The following is an 18,097-nucleotide window of genomic DNA, read 5'->3' as shown; positions in this document are numbered from 1 at the left end:
TCTTTACATTATGTCCTTTACATTGTTATGTCCTTTACATTGTTATGTTCTTTACATTATGTCCTTTACATTGTTATGCCCTTCACATTGTTATGTCCTTTACATTATGTTCTTTACATTGTTATGTCCTTTACATTGTTATGTTCTTTACATTATGTCCTTTACATTGTTATGTTCTTTACATTGTTATGTTCTTTTCATTGTTATGTCCTTTACATTATGTCCTTCACATTGTTATGTTCTATACATCATTATGCTCTTTATATTATTATGCCTTTACATCATTATGTTCTTTACATTGTTATGTTCTTTACATTGTTATGTCCATTACATTGTTATGTCCTTTACATTGTTATGCTCTTTACATCATTTTGTCCTTTTCATCATTTTGTCCTTTACATCATTATGTTCTTTACATCATTATGTCTTTTACATTGTTATGTCCATTACATTGTTATGCTCTTTACGTTGTTATGTCTTGTTATGTTCTTTACATTGTTATGTCCATTACATTGTTATGTTCTTTACATTGTTGTCTTGTTATGTTCTTTACATCATTATGTTCTTTACATTGTTATGTTCTTTACATTGTTATGTCCTTTACATTGTTATGTCTTTTACATTGTTATGTCTTTTTCATCATTACATCCTTTACATCATTATGTTCTTTACATTGTTATGTCTTTTTCATCATTACATCCTTTACATCATTATGTCCATTACACCATTATGTCATTTACATTGTTATGTTTTTTCATCATTATGTCCTTTACATCATTATGTCCTTTACATTGTTATGTCTTTTACATCATGTCCTTTACATTATTATGTCCTTTATGTCATTATGCCCTTTACATTGTTATGTTCTTTACATCATCGTGTCCTTTACATTGTTATGTCCTTTACATTGTTTTGTCTTTTACATCATTTTGTCCTTTACATAATTTTGTCCTTTACATTGTTATGTTCTTTACATCATTATGTCCTTTACATCATTATGTCCTTTACATTGTTATGTCTTTTACATCATTATGGTCTTTACATCATTATGTCCTTTACATTGTTATGTCTTTTTCATCATTACGTCCTTTACATCATTATGTTCTTTACATCATTATGTCCTTTACATCATTTGTCCTTTACATCATTATGTCCGTTACATTGTTATGTCTTTTACATCATTTGTCCTTTACATCATTATGTCCGTTACATTGTTATGTCTTTTACATCATGTCCTTTACATCATTATGTCCTTTATGTCATTATGCCCTTTACATTGTTATGTTCTTTACATCATCGTGTCCTTTACATTGTTATGCCCTTCACATTGTTATGTCCTTTACATTATGTTCTTTACATTATGTCCGTTACATTATTATGTCTTTTACATCATTATGTCCTTTATGTCATTATGTCCTTTACATTGTTTCACCCTTCACATTGTTATGTTCTTTACATTATGTTCTTTACATTATGTCCTTTACATTGTTATGTTCTTTACATTATGTCCTTTACATTGTTATGTTCTTTACATTGTTATGTTCTTTACCTTGTTATGTTCTTTACATTGTTATGTTCTTTTCATTGTTATGTCCTTTACATTATGTCCTTCACATTGTTATGTTCTATACATCATTATGCTTTTTATATTATTATGCCTTTACATCATTATGTTCTTTACATTGTTATGTTCTTTATATTGTTATGTCCATTACATTGTTATGTTCTTTACATTGTTATGTCCTTTACATCGTTATGTCCTTTACATCATTATGTTCTTTACATCATTATGTCCTTTACATCGTTATGCCCTTTACATTGTTATGTCCTTTACATTGTTATGTTCTTTACATTGTTATGTCCTTTACATCGTTATGTCCTTTACATCATTATGTTCTTTACATCATTATGTCCTTTACATCATTTTGTCCTTTACATCATTTTGTCCTTTACATCATTATGTTCTTTACATCGTTATGCCCTTTACATCATTATGTCCTTTACATCATTATGCCCTTTACATTGTTATGCCCTTTACATCGTTATGTCCTTTACATCGTTATGCCCTTTACATTGTTATGCTCTTTACATCGTTATGTCCTTTATATCATTATGTCCTTTACATCCTTCAGCCCTTTACTTAAACCAAGTCAAGACAAACCTGGGTTCTGACACACACCTACATTTAATTACCTGGTGAGAATTATAAATTTATTTTCTAGGAAAATTAAATTTCTCAAAGTTGCATCTTGCCTTGAGATATCCAGCTGGTGATAATTAGACCAAAACATGTTGATGTTGAAGTACAGATCTCTTTTTCCTCTTTTGAATTTAAATATTCTTAATGTAGTTAGGTAATAAAATAGACAGTCAAGCAGACTGGAAGATAGATGAATGGATGATGAATGGATGGATGGTTCACCTCAAGGCAGAATTATTTTGATGTTAACTGCTTGAAGAAACTGTACAAGGATGTACCTTCAGAGAAAATCTTGGACTTTCCAAAGGAATGCAATTTATGCAACACGTTTTAATTATGTTTTGATAGCGTTTTGATCATGTTTTAATGTTTTAATGATTTTACATGTTACCATTATCTTTGATTTGCATACATTTTAATGGTTTGTAACATTTTTTTACATTTTATATTTTATCTTGCTTTACTTCAAGTTTTAATTTTTTTACCTGGGATTTGGTGCATTCCATTTTTTTCATCTTTAGAACATCTATCTTTAGCTTGCACAATATAGCCACTATTGTGCTGAGGTGCCATAAAGCACTACAACAAACAAACAGGGTTGATAGAGAGATGGAGGTAAATACACAGAGAGATAGATAATGGTGCAGACATTAATTGTAGCCAAAGTGAGTATGATCAAGCTGTGTGTAAATTTTGGCAATAAAGTGACTTTCTGGTGGGAAAGGTATAAAAAAAAGAAGATTTTTAAATGGTTATCCAGCAATGATTGAAAACTCCATCTGATTCATCTTCATGTAGGTGGCACTGTTGGTCTGAGAATTTGCCCTTTGACTGGTGACAAGACTGACTATCCATAGCTGTGTCAGAGATATATGTACAAGTATGCTAGATGATCACAAAGGTTACACATGTTTAATCACTGTTGCAGCATCAATTAGCTAACCTGTAATACCAATCACTGACTGAATAATTCTGTCCTGTGTTTTCCAATGACTAATGTACTGTGATGATTTACATCCATATTAATGTGGACAGTTACTGCAGGCATCCTGACAGATCATGTAATTTGTCAATTTCACACTTAAGCAGGTGGTTTTTGCTGTTGAATGTGATGGAATGTTTTGGATGTTGCTTAAACACCCTTTAGGGCAAGTAGGGCATTATCATCAGCAGTTTTAATTTTTAGTTACCATATATATTGTAATAAATTAGGGCAAGATAGAATGATTATCCAAATAGTTTTAATTTTACTTACCATATATCTCATAATAAATTTAGGCAAAATAGGTGATAATCATCAACAGTTTTAATTTTTGTTACCATATGTATCATTATAAATTAAGGCAAAATAGGTTGAATATTATCAACAGTTTCAATTTTTGGATTATCATATTTACCATAATGAATTGGTTCTCAAATGGATACATTGTGCAGAGATAAATCTATATCCATATAATCATAGATACTTTTAATCAAAATCTGTTTTGGCAAACAAATTTCTTTAATCCCTTCAAGTTAATTTTGAATATGTTACCTCGTATTTGAAATCAAGTGTCCAAAATTAAAATGATTCCAAATTAGATCGAATTATACCAGGGTAAGACAAGCCTATGTAATAGACATGAATTTCATTAGATAAAGGCATCCAGCATCACCAGCCCATCCTTAGTTACAGCTCCATTATTGGACCATTGACTGTAGACCAAGATCTTTCCTTGATCTGGTATTATCAAATATTGGCCATTGTTTTTGGTTGACAAATTATCATGAAGGTAAACAAATGCAGATCTTTTCAGTACCAATGTATGCTAGTGAATTAGAATTGTGACTTGTATATCGCAAAGATTTCCTTCATTAACTGTCTTGTCTGGGTTTTTTAAGTAAAAGGTGTAGTGGCAGGTTTGTTAACTTATTATTTTTATATATTTTAATACCAACTTGAACTGCAGGTAGATCTTGCTCTTTGATATAAAAAAAATGATAAAATTATATAATAGGATTCACGCTTAATTACAGCTTTAACTGCACGAGTGCAGACATCAACTTTCTTTTTTATAGGATAATTGCATGGACTAGGTATTTAATTAATACAATCACATTAGTCTTAGCTCACCTAAGTGAGTATACATGGTAGAATCATATTAATGTCAGGATGCTTAAGGGAGTGTATATGGTACAGTCATATTAATGATAGGTTATTTAAGTGAGTGTGTATGGTACAATATGCTGGCTATGTAATCCCAAGGCCAATGCACTGAGAAAGATATTTTATGTCCCTGTACCTGGTCAAGTGACCCATGTTTTCAAAGGGAGTTAATTTCTTCTCTAGCTTTTGATGTAAGTGGTCCCCTCAACATTACAAATGAAAGAACACTCCAGCAAGTCATGCATTCTGGATACACACACTTTATCTGTTCCACCCAAGCTGATTGACTTTTTGGCATCATTTCAACTTTCTGGCTTCATTTCCAAGCATTTGTTATGGAATAATGCCCCATATCCCAGGACGAGTTTTTCTATTTGCAAAGTTGTAAGTAAATTGTTTAAGTAATTTTTTGTATCTATCATTTACTTTTGTTACCAGTGTTTTTTTTTATTGCATGTTTGTTTATTTGTTGAATCAAGGGGTTAGTCTCCTTTGCAATAGTGATTTAGAAGGGGAAAACTTTTATTTATTCCTACAAACAAGTAGGCCATTTTTCAAGTTAAGATTATATTTGCCAAATTTTGGTTGCATGATAAAAAATGGTTGATCCATGTGTAGATAATAGTATGTTTGTAAAACAAACTTTTTGAAAAGTGTAAAGAACATCCTTGACAGAAAAAAAACTGTAATATATATTTACTTCACAGTGACTCAGTATGTCTATAAAACCAGTATATAATCAAAGTTCTTCAATAATTACTCAATTTTAGTTTGTTGCATATATATTAAGGAATTTGTAGTTTTTACCTCTACCTTTTTTTGTATGCCTTCTACCAAATTTTAACATCTTTGCCTTTTTTTGTATGCCTTCTACCATATTGTATTTGAGGGGGGAGCTATATATCTCAATTTTTAACTTAACTTTTAATTGACAGATTATAGCCGGTATTGTTTTAATGTACCATTAAACTATATGCAGGTAATATATTAATATTATGCATTATGAAGGTGTTTACTGGTTAATATAGGTTTGTTGCCTTTAATGGCATATCAGTACAATCCAGGCTATACAGATCTTTTTATTTAAAAACACTCTAGTAAGATAAACCATTAAAAACAATACAAGAATGTAGTTCTTTATGATAAAAAGCAAAGATCTTAAAAGGGTTCTACAGATATAAAGGTAAAAGAATAATTTCTACAATCATTTTGGAAGATAAACCCTTCCAATTAAAAGTAATTATTTTCCATGATCAGGACTTTATTTTTGGTTTATGTATTAAAACATATCTTCCGTGTGAATAGAATAGACTGACCAACATATTTTCCATGTGAATAGAATAGACTAATGTATCTTCCGTGTGAATATAATAGACTGACCAACGTATCTTCCATGTGAATGGAATAGACTGACCAGTGCAAAGCAATTAAAAATGATTGCCACTGAGAATGAATCCTATGTAATTAGGTTTATTAATAAAGTAAAGCATATGTAATAAAATTATATTAAACATATAAATGTATCATTTTATATAACACAGTGTAATGGGAGGGTATGTATATCCAGGCTATTGAATCTGTAAATAATCCTATATTTTAAGGACTTGACCCTTTTAACCTTTTTGTTTAGGGAAGCCATAGTAGCTTGGATGGTTCAGCATTGATATACTTATCCAAGTGTTGCTGTTTCAATACCTGCCCAGGGCAGCCTGGATTGACTATCCTAGCTGTGTCCTTGGGAATGGCATTGGGGTACCTCCCATTTCCTCAACAGTCATGTGTACAGAGTGCTGTTAAAACTAAAAACAGCACAAAATTCTTTGTAGTACCTTTCACAGATGTTTGGCATCTTTTACATTTATCATTTATCTTGCAAGAGAAAATATTAACGTTTTTTTTTTTTCTGGATGGCAGCTTGAACTGGCTTATAGTGGTACTCTTGTTAATATACATGGAACTTGAATTGGCTACTTTTACTGGCTATTAGGGGTTTTATGTCTACATGCATTGCTACATGGTTTAAAGACAGCTTGATATCCCTGTGGATGGATGCCTGTCATAGCACATCACTGTGAATTTTGTACTTACATTGCACTGGCTACTGGGGTTTTAATATCTACCATATATACTCTTGCATAAGTCAAGTCAACAGCAAACAACATAGATCCTGATCTGCCAACACATAGTGCACTGGCAAATCAGAGTCTATATTGTTTGTTCTATTAATTACTCCTAGCAAGCTGTATAGATCCAGATCTGCTGGGGTATAATGCAATGACAGATCTGGGTTCATGTAGTTTACAGTTGGATTGGACTTGTACATAAGGATGTTTGATGCATACATTTCAATACAGTCCAATGACACCCTGCTGTCCGTATAGATTTGCATGTCAATACACATAACACATACCACATTTAAGTCAAACCAAACTGCAAACAACAAAGATCCTGATCTGCCATAGGATAATGTGCCTGCAGATCAGGGTCTATGAAGTTTGTTCTTCTGATTATTCACAAACTGCATGCTTCGAGTTTGTAGTTAGACTCAACTTACAAGCAAGTATATACGGTAGTTGTATTTTCCATGAATGTAGGTGACATGCATGACATTGGCTACATTACTGGTTACTAAGTGTTTTATGCCATCATAGGTGTCCACATTGCTCAGTGACAGTTTCATATCCCTGTGCTGTCAAAAGCAGGTTGTTACAGGCCAAATATGCCATCAACTATTCAAAAAACAGCACTGAAACTGTTTTTGGAATTTGAAGGAAAAAATAATGATAAATGACAAGCTTTTGAGCAGCACATTTATAATTGTATTACAAAATGCATGTGGTAACCCTACAACTTTTGTTCTTAATATTGTTAGGGATAAGTTAGTGGGAATGTATATTTCCAATTTATTATTACTTTTTTATTTATTTTTACTTTTAATGTACGTTAGCTATTATTGTATCCAGTTGCAAATAACAGAAGAGAAGCACCAAATATGAATCCTCCATATTTCTTGTGTTTGGCTATGAATTGAAAATAAAATGAATTCCTACTAATAATGAAAATATTGTATGCTTTTGTGGATGATGCTGGGGGTTTGTTCAAGAGTAGACTGATTGGCAATCTTTGAGGAAATAGCTTGGTTGCCTTTTTAAAGCTCCTCTTGGCAATAGCTTGGTTGCCTTTTTAAAGCTCCTCTTGGCAACAGATTGGTTGTTGTGTGCCTTGTATTAGGAACATTTACCTAATCCAGACATTGTCAGGACAGATCATTTTGGCTGTTTCATAAAGATGGCAAGGATGTGGATGCTGTTGGAATAAAATAAATAATTGGCCAGTCTACAGTGGATAAATTATTTCTTTCAACCTGTGAAGAGTTTTCATGAAGGAAAATCTTCAAAATCAATGTGAATCAATATTAGCCATGGCAAACTCTTCGAGGTCAGGTTAGAGGGGTACATGTGAAGTCCTTCAGAATATATATATTGGAGATTTTAATGCCATTTCATCAGCTAGTCCTTGGATGTTTAAATGCCATTTCAACAGCCAGTTCTTGGAGGTATCAATGTCAATTCAACAGCTAGTCCTTGGAGTTTTCAATGTCAATTCAACAGCCAGTGTTTGGAGATTTCAATATCAATTCAACAGCCAGTCCTTGGAGTTTTCAATGCCATTTCAATAGCCAGTTCTTGGATGTTTCAATGTCAATTTAATAGCCAGACCTTGGAGTTTTCAATGCCATTTCAATAGCCAGTCCTTGGATGTTTCAATGTCAATTTAATAGCCAGACCTTGGAGTTTTCAGTGCCATTTAAATAGCCAGTCCTTGGAGGTTTCAATGTCAATTAAACAGCCAGTCATCCAGGCCAGCATGGGTGGGTACCAAACCTACAACCCTTGGATTAGGAGTCTGATACTCTACCAGATCAACTACCTTGGTGTCCTTGCTGTAAGATGAATTCTCATTCCACTGTTAAATTAGTATGGAATATGGTCAGAAAATTGCTGAAAAAATAGCACACAAAAAATCTGATAACATTTGCTCAATACCCTACATGAAATGTAAACCACTTTAGCCAAAAAATTCTCCAAAATCTCTTCCCTTGTGGGCTGTTCTGAAAACTTCGACTGTCAAAAACCTGAAAAAGCGTCTCCTGGAAATTCAAAATATGTAATGCTGAAGAATACAATAAGCCTTTCACTCTCAGAGTTACAAGACTCTCTTGACCCATGACATTTCAGCAGGACCAGATGATGTCCAGTATTAATCCATGACATTTCAGCAGGATCAGATGATATCCAGTTTTAATCTATGACATTACAGAAGGATCATTTGCTATCCAGTATTAATCCATGACATTTCAGCAGGACCAGATGATGTCCAGTATTAATCCATGACATTTTAGCAGGACCAGATGATGTCCAGTATTAATCCATGACATTTCAGCAGGATCAGATGATATCCAGTTTTAATCCATTACAGAAGGACCATTTGCTATCCAGTATTAATCCATGACATTTCAGCAGGACCAGATGCCGTCCAGTATTAATCCATGACATTTCAGCAGGATCAGATGATATCCAGTTTTAATCCATGACATTACAGAAGGACCATTTGCTATCCAGTATTAATCCATGACATTTCAGCAGGACCAGACATTTGAACAGAACAATTTGATATCCAGTATTAATCCATGACATTTCAGCAGGACTAGAATATATCCAGTACTAATCCATGACATTTCAATGGGACCGGATGGTATTCACTGTCAACTTCTGAAACACTTTCTGATACAGCTCTCAATAAAATACTAAACACTTAAAATAAAATTTCAGAAAGTGGTGACTTGCCACTATCATGACAAAAAGCAACAGTGATACTAGTGCCTTCACCTGGAACAGAATATACCTAGCCATCCACTATGGAGCTATGACAGTACCAAACTGTAGTTGCCCAAGAAAAGGAAAGAAAGGATACATGACCTTCTTCAGTTATCTTGAATCCTAAAGAATCTTATGACACTTTCAGTGTGGCTTCAGATGCTAAAAAGCACAAATGACCATGCTTTCATACATTCATAAAAGACCAAGATGATGCCAATTTGCCAATACAAGCAATAATTGAGTTAAAAAGAAAGATAACTCATATGGAGAGAGTATCAGTTTCATCATTGATTACCACCCTTTGACTGCAGATCTAATTAAGTGGCACAGGGCAGTTTTTATGCCTAAACTTGATACTGCATCAACCTGCCTTATCTCAGCTTCATAATAAGCACAGTAGAATTGTGATGCCAGAAAGGTCCATATATTTTAACAGCTATATTAAATTAGAATAAAATGTTACCATTCATTTGAGCTGACTATGCACTCCAACCCAAATTCACACATGCATTTTTCATGTCCAAAGGTCATTTTGGTGCAAAGTGATACTGTGCAAATGCAAGCCCCATACCTATGTCATAAATTTAAAATACTATTTTGTACTAAACAGCTTGATGCCATTCAAAATAGTTGCAATCTAGCTACTTCTGAGATATTATACTTAACATGAACTCATCGAGTCTACAGCTTGGAGTGGCTAACTGTGCTTCCTAATTGATTATTGATATTTCTGCGAGGTAATTAGGGAAGGTGTACATGCCTCACAGCAATTTCAAGAACAATACAAGCCTGAATCATCTAATCCACAAAAGTATACATAGCTTTAATTATTAAACAGTAATAGCTAAGAAAGTCACAAGATAGTCTAACATTAATAAATTTATAAGTCTTTGGTATGACTTGGCCTGGGTTCAAACCCACAAGCTCCTGCATCCAAGGTAGATGCTCTAACCACTAGGCCACTTAGAGCGGTCCTATGATCATTCGATGCACATACAACCGATAAATACACTCATAAGATACACATATGACCATTAGATACACATATAGCTATTAGATACACATACTGCCAATAAATACACTCATTAGATACACATATGACCATTAGATACACATATAGCTATTAGATACACATACTGCCAATAAATACACTCATAAGACACACATATGACCATTAGATACACATATAGCTATTAGATACACATACTGCCAATAAATACACTCATTAGATACACATATGACCATTAGATACACATATAGCTGTTAGATACACATACTGCCAATAAATACACTCATAAGACACACATATGACCATTAGATACACATATAGCTATTAGATACACATACTGCCAATAAATACACTCATTAGATACACATATGACCATTAGATACACATATAGCTATTAGATACACATACTGCCAATAAATACACTCATAAGACACACATATGACCATTAGATACACATTTAGCTATTAGATACACATACTGCCAATAAATACACTCATAAGACACACATATGACCATTAGATACACATATAGCTATTAGATACACATACTGCCAATAAATACACTCATAAGACACACATATGACCATTAGATACACATATAGCTATTAGATACACATACTGCCAATAAATACACTCATTAGATACACATATGACCATTAGATACACATATGGCTATTAGATACACTCATTAGATACACATATGACCATTAGATACACATATAGCTATTAGATACACATACTGCCAATAAATACACTCATAAGACACACATATGACCATTAGATACACATATAGCTATTAGATACACATACTGCCAATAAATACACTCATAAGACACACATATGACCATTAGATACACATATAGCTATTAGATACACATACTGACAATAAATACACTCATAAGACACACATATGACCATTAGATACACATATAGCTATTAGATACACATACTGCCAATAAATACACTCATTAGATACACATATGACCATTAGATACACATATGGCTATTAGATACACTCATTAGATACACATATGGCAACTAGATACACTTAATTCATACATATGGCAATTCCATGTAATACATATGGGCATTAGATATAATTAGATACACATAAAGCCATTAGAAACACTCATTAGATACACATACAGTCATAAGATACACTCATTAGATGCACATACAGCCATTAGATACACTCACTAGATACACTTATAGCCATTAGATATACTCATTAGATACACATACAACCATTAGATACACTCATTAGATACACATACAGCCATTCAATACACATATGGCCATGAGCTACACTCATTAGATACATGTATGGCAATTATATACACTTATTAGATACACATGTAGCAACTAGATATTCTTGTTAGATACACATATGGAAATTAGATACACTCATTAGATACACATGCATCAATTAGGTACACTCATTTTTTAAAGAAAACTCTGTCAAGAAAATGGCATAATGGTATATTATGATTAACGCAGCTTAAGCTGTGCAGCAGTGTCCAAAATGTGATGTGGTTGGAACAAACCTTCAGAAATTTAAAATATTTGGGACAGTAAGACATTCTTCCCACCCCCATATTATAATGTCTTACATTGTAGGACTATGTTTAGTTTACCTATAACATCAAGATTTAATAAGTCAATTTTGGATTAGCAAGTCATGACCATATGGCATGACCTAGCACTTTGACCTGTTTATCAGCAATTGTATGTTACCATTCTGGAGGCCAGGTCCAGTGTTGATTAAACTTGGTATATGGGCTTATATTATCAAGATCTTGGACAAGTTTGATATTGAGAGATCCATGTGTATTAATGAGGTGATATTGTATCTGACTGGCTGAACTTGTTTACCACTCTGAAAGCAATATTTCTGATCCAATTTTGATCAGGCTTGGAATATACACTTCTGTGATCAAGCTGTCCTGCTTTTTTGATGCTATGCTAGAGCCAGGCCTATTACTGAAGTGATCTTGTATCTGATTGGCTGAGCTTATTACCACACTAAAGAATGTATTTCTCATCTGATTTTGATCAAACTCAGTATGTAGGCTGAACTCATCAAGATCTTGGAAAAATAAAAATATTAATGAGATCAATAGTAAAGAAGTCATCTTCAAGCTGAGCTTGTGATTGCTTCAGTGACCACAAAGTATTTCTTGTCAGAATTTTAACAGCATTTTTGACATGATTTTAATATAACTTGGTAAATGAGCTAATACCATTAACATTTTGGGTGGGTTTTGTTTTGTGTGGCACTTATGGAAATTTATCAGGTGATTTTCCATCTGACTAGTCAAGTTTGTTCCACACTTGAGACTGTATTTTTTATAATATTTTGATGAAACTCATTACAAAGGCTTATATCATCAAGATTCAGTTGAATATGATTATAATCGAAATCTAGTTTTGATTGGTATGATTGGCAGAGCTTAGTCTTACATTATTAAATCATTGGATGAGTTTGATTATGTGCAAGATCTATGCATATTAATGAGGTAATCTTGTATCAGATTGGCTGAGCTTGCTACCACTATGAGGACTGGATTTCAGTTGGATCTTACTCCAACTTGGTAAACACACCCACATCATTATTGTCTTGGATGCAATGGGCAGAGCTTCAGTTACCACAGTGAAATCAGTGTTTATTAATGTAATGATCTTACATTCTTGTTAGCTCTCTAGCTCTGGAGCAGAGGCGTAGCTGGGGGGGGCAGGGGGGTACATATGTCCCTGGGCGCCAAAGTACAGGGGCGCCAAAATGAAGCTTACAACGTTACATTATAATAAGTAAACAAGGGTAATATTCAAAAATGTGATTAAACGGGAAGGGGGCTGGGGCGCCAATTTTATAGTTTGTCCCAGGGCGCAAAATATCATAGCTACGCTTCTGCTCTGGAGACTACCATATGTACTCACTTATAAGAAGAGTCCAACTGCAAACTGCACAGACCCAGATTTACCATCACATCATGTGCTGACAGATCTGTGTCTGTGCAATTTGTTAGGAGTAATTAGTAGAATAAACAAGATAGACCCTGATCTGCAGGTGCATTATGCTATAGCAGATTATGCTATAGCAGATCAGGATCTTTGTTGCTTGCAGTTTAAATGGACTTGTAAACAAGTATATACAGTACATAAACAGTTTTAATAAAACTTGGTAAAACGATTACTACATTAAGATCAGGTATGAGTAAAGTTATAAGCAAGAAATTTTGTTTATTAATAATGTCTTTATCTTTGAAAAGTGTTTTATCAGACTATTCATAAAATTGACATGATATTACTAAATAGCCTGCAGTTAAGCTATGCAAGTCAGATAAGCAACAGGCCCTCATAGACCTTTGTTCATGATACATTTAAAAAAACAAGATTGCCATCTGAGTCATGTTCATACTGGTTTCACTTTGTACTGTTTTCTCATGGATTTTATTTTTACTATGCTATATTCATCTACTCTTTTGTGGCAGTCATTTTATTTTCAAGATGGAAGAAAAACATTGATCTAATCCATTGTGTTTTCTCTTTAGTTTCTAATGTCCATAATATAGGAGGAAACAAGCCTGAATTGCATCCTGTTTATTGCATTACATGTACAAAAATGCTTCAGAAAGATTGGAAAGGGTACAAATGGTTCTTTTTACCCCACTCTGGGTCATGGTGGTTGTCTTTATTCATGCCTGTTTTTATCCTGTAATGTAAATTGCAGTCTACTATATTTATATTTGATCAGAGAATATGTGTGCTTGGCACTTTCATGTGTGGCATGCTGGAAATAAAAATCATGACTGAAAGTTGCACTTGATTCAACCTGTTATCTCAGTCAGAGAGTGCATTTCTCAGAAAGATCAGAAATTTTCCTTAAGGACATCTAATACTGTGGTATTACTGTGTACATGTCTTGATTACAGTAATAGATTCAAGGGCTTATGGTACATCTGAAACCATGCAAAGAGATTCTGAAAGGAACCCTTATTTAGACACTCCTTTTTCACATGACATGCATTTATATTAGTTATTTAACTGGCCTGATTTTGTTGTTATTCTCCAATCAGAATGCATTTAATTGCTTTAAGACACAAACACAATTTCCCTTTCAATAGAAGCTTATACAAATCTACATTATACCATTATGTCACAAATTCCTGCAAAACTGAGTGTGCCTGATGACTTCCAAACTTCTTGAATGGGTTACATATTGTATCAGTGTGCAGGTGGTATGGGGCATGCTCCAAGAAAAATGCACCGTACCCCCCTGATCTGTTCGAATAATTTATAGAATGTATCTAACATTATCTCAATAGGATGAAAACAATATATTGATGACGAGTTTACACTGAACTGAAACATTAGGCAAAGAAAAATTATTCACCATTTGAAATGTTGGGGAATTTTTTAAGTACAGTATATGGGAAACATTAATAAGAAATTACTGGTATACATGATATATTGAACATGCTGAATGAGTTGTGTGTGCCGTGCTTATATGCTTAAGCTAATAATGGGCCCCAGGTTTCAAAGCAGTCTAAAGCATTCATCTGTACCAATCACAGTGATATCACCATTGTCTGTGTGGGTTCAAGTCTCAAGCTCAGCCAATGTTGGTATGTGTGAAGGCTTGCCAGTAGATTTCCATGGGTAGATGGTTCATACTCTGTTTTTCCTCCACCAGTTATACTGGCCAACGTGTATAGCCTATTTTGCACTGTATATATATACACCTGTAGACAGCCAATTTCAGTAACCTGGTTCACTAGCAGTGGACAACAGCTTTGTTTACAAGCCTTGGAAAACAGCATGGTTTGTTAGCCCCGGATACAGCCTGGTTTATAAGTCCAGGATAACAGAATGGATCAGTAACCATGAATAACAGCTTTATGGTATCATGGTACCAATTGTTTTTCCATATACCTCAATGCTAATGTTTTGTGAAATAAATATACCTACTATCCTACCTCAGCAGGCATGTCACACATTGTCATAGAGAACAATGTTAGACTGTCAATTTGACAAGGACAAAACCAGGTACTCCATTGCATTTAAGAAACTCTACTGGAACTAGACAGGGGTAAAGTTATCTAGTCACAACATACACATTTTCAGCCATGTGTACCACATTTTTAAAAAATCTTAAAAAATACAAAATATGATCTAGATATGAATTAACATAATCTCATGTTGCCAAGAAATGCAACTTTTTTAAGCCTCATGAAAGTATAACTCTTACATAATGCACCAATCACAGCTAGTTTTGTTGTTTATTTCTGAATACAATGTTCCCTACACCTGAAGCTCCGCCCACTTGGGTCTGTTCAATTGGTACTGTTATACCTTATTTGCTAGTGCTAGACATTGGACAACAGCCTGGTTAACTAGCCCTGGATAACAGCATGGTTCAGTAGCCTTGGATAAAAGTCTGGTTCACTAGCCCTAGATAATAGCCTGGTTCTTTCACCCCAGATAACAGCTTGGTTCACATGCTATGGACAACAGATGGTTTACTTGCTGGTTCCATCTTTTGTTTCCAGTAATAACCTACCTTATTCAATACAATACCTACATGTACCATAAAAAGTTCACACCCCACTTTCTGGTCAAAACTCAATAATGAAAATTTTTCATTGCTCTGAGCACACATTATTTCTCAATAACCAAAATAACTTATGGGGGAAACTATGCATGCTTAGGACTTCTTGATATTTTTTTAATGATGGAAACTATGCATTTCCAAAGTTTTGTTACAAATTAACTTGTCAAGTTAAATCAATCATAGATATTATTCTTGCATTTTCTTTATTCACTGCAAACATATACTCAAAGTACCTCCAAAGTGGAGAGTTCCCAGCAAAAGACTTAACTCTTTTAGGATGTACTGTACCTACATGCATGATAGGACCAAATTCTCTTGAGCAAACAGTATCAGTATTGTAGCAACTGGTATGTATTTCAACTATTCAATGCTGCCCTGAAATTGATGATTTTATTTTGCCAAAAATTCAGACACAACAAGATTTTTAATTCTGATTTAATGGCTATTTGAGACATTTACAGAATTATCTATTCCAAAATAAATTGGTCATTACACATAAACTTAAAAAATAGGTCAACCAAACATTAAATTAAAGAACCCCTCAAACTCAGCTCAAAGAGAAGCTGTTCATTCACAGACAATCCAAACTAAAATTGTATGCCATTCTTAATAATATTGAATAGGCTGGCATCAAAATAAGCATGGAGTTATCCATCAGAACATTACAAGAGTTGAAATATCTTACAAATATGGGGTCAGTATGCTATATAAAGTAGCCAACTAAGATTTAGTTATTTTATTGCAGATTATGGGCTGAGATTTTCCAAGTGCATGGTGATGGAGAATACATGCAGTGGGCCCGGCTGTCCGAAGATGTGGTCCCAATCAACATCACATGCATTGAAGACAATCCAAAAACTGTCTTCCAGATTACAGCCTATAACAGACACGTGGAAAAGATTTTTGATGTCAAAGTTATACAACCAGGTAAGATTTGTTATAAGTTGTAAAGTACATGGATACTACTGTGAAAGTAGTACACTAGCGTCTTGCTAAATATTTGAAAATCCTCAGTGTGGCTGGTGGTGGGTAGGAGAGGCATTGTTAGTATAGATTGGAGTCTGGATCAGTTGTGATATACTAATATATAGTGGAGCATACTTATTTTTTAATGAAGACGGTTTAGAGACTTAAAACTCAGCTTAAATTTATATGCTAGATAAGCAGCATATTTGTGTATTTTATGCCAACAAATCAACAAAAACACATTTGGAAAACTTTTAATGTGTTCAAATTATGCAAAGAAGTTTAACTTTGAAGCACATAGTAGAAAGATGCCTGCGTATTGATCATAAGCACAGATCATGTTTGTTTGTGGTGCATTCAGTTAATATAAGCAAAGCTATCAAGACAAGTTTTGAATGTTTCATGCATGTTTCAAAATGGGTCAGTGCAGTTCATAATTTATTTTATTAAATGTTGACTGTATGATACATGCATTTTTTTCTGCTGTCTTTGCCTGCTATATATCTTTATGGAAAGTTTCTCGGTTTTGTAATTCCAAGAGATGTCGGTCTTAGTAATGCATTTATTTTATTGCAGCAATATTGTTGTCTCAGTTGTAATTATATTAAACAGATTCAGAAAGAGTCAATATCTGCACATAGACAATCCATCCTTGTGATTGACCTTAACTTCTGGCTCAGTCAGAAATTATATCTACATCCAATATTGACAATCCAGCCCTATGATAGACCTTTGTTACTGGTTTACTGCTTCAGTCAGAAATTATATTTACATCCCATATCGAGAATCCAGCCCTACAATAGATCATGGTTATTGGTTCAGTCAGAAATTATATCTACATCGCATATTGACAGTCCAGCCCTAAGCTAGACCTTAGTTACTGGTTCATTCAGAAATTTTATCTCCATCCCACATTGACAATCCACGCTTACGATACCCCTTAGTTACTGGTTCAGTTGGAAATTATATCTACATCCATCAATGACAATCCAGCCCTACAATAGACCTTAGTTACTGGTCCAGTCAGAAATTATATCTACACCCCACCCCACCCCAACCCCACCCCACCCCCACCCCACCCCCACTCCACCCCACCCATTCCCAATTCCCATTGATTGTGTTGATGTCTCTCTGGCTATATTACACACTGACAATCCAATAATGTAATAGACCTTACTGGTCTAATAAGAATTATATCTACACCCCACCCCACCCCACTCATTCCCAATTCCCATTGATTGTGTTGATGTCTGTCTGGCCATATTACACACTGACAATTCAATAAT

At 34.0% G+C, this 18,097-nt stretch overlaps 1 protein-coding gene across 3 annotated transcripts in view; it reads left to right on the top strand.

Annotated features, from left to right (window-relative positions):
* LOC149786049 (protein still life, isoform SIF type 1-like) overlaps nucleotides 1-18,097 on the top strand; it is a 405,626-nt gene that overhangs the window by 140,368 nt on the left and 247,161 nt on the right. For all 3 annotated transcript variants that reach the window (XM_089976333.1, XM_089976334.1, XM_089976332.1), the window contains one exon: nucleotides 16,591-16,772. In XM_089976333.1, the coding sequence (XP_089832459.1) occupies nucleotides 16,591-16,772 (182 nt within the window). The remainder of the gene's footprint in view (nucleotides 1-16,590; nucleotides 16,773-18,097) is intronic.

The sequence above is a fragment of the Sinohyriopsis cumingii genome, chromosome 12, assembly GCF_028554795.1.
Source record: "Sinohyriopsis cumingii isolate HCF-2022 chromosome 12, ASM2855479v2, whole genome shotgun sequence".
NCBI classification, from domain to species: domain Eukaryota; kingdom Metazoa; phylum Mollusca; class Bivalvia; order Unionida; family Unionidae; genus Sinohyriopsis; species Sinohyriopsis cumingii.
The sequence above is the reverse complement of the archived record's forward strand: the minus strand, read 5'-3'. Positions and strand labels throughout refer to the sequence as shown.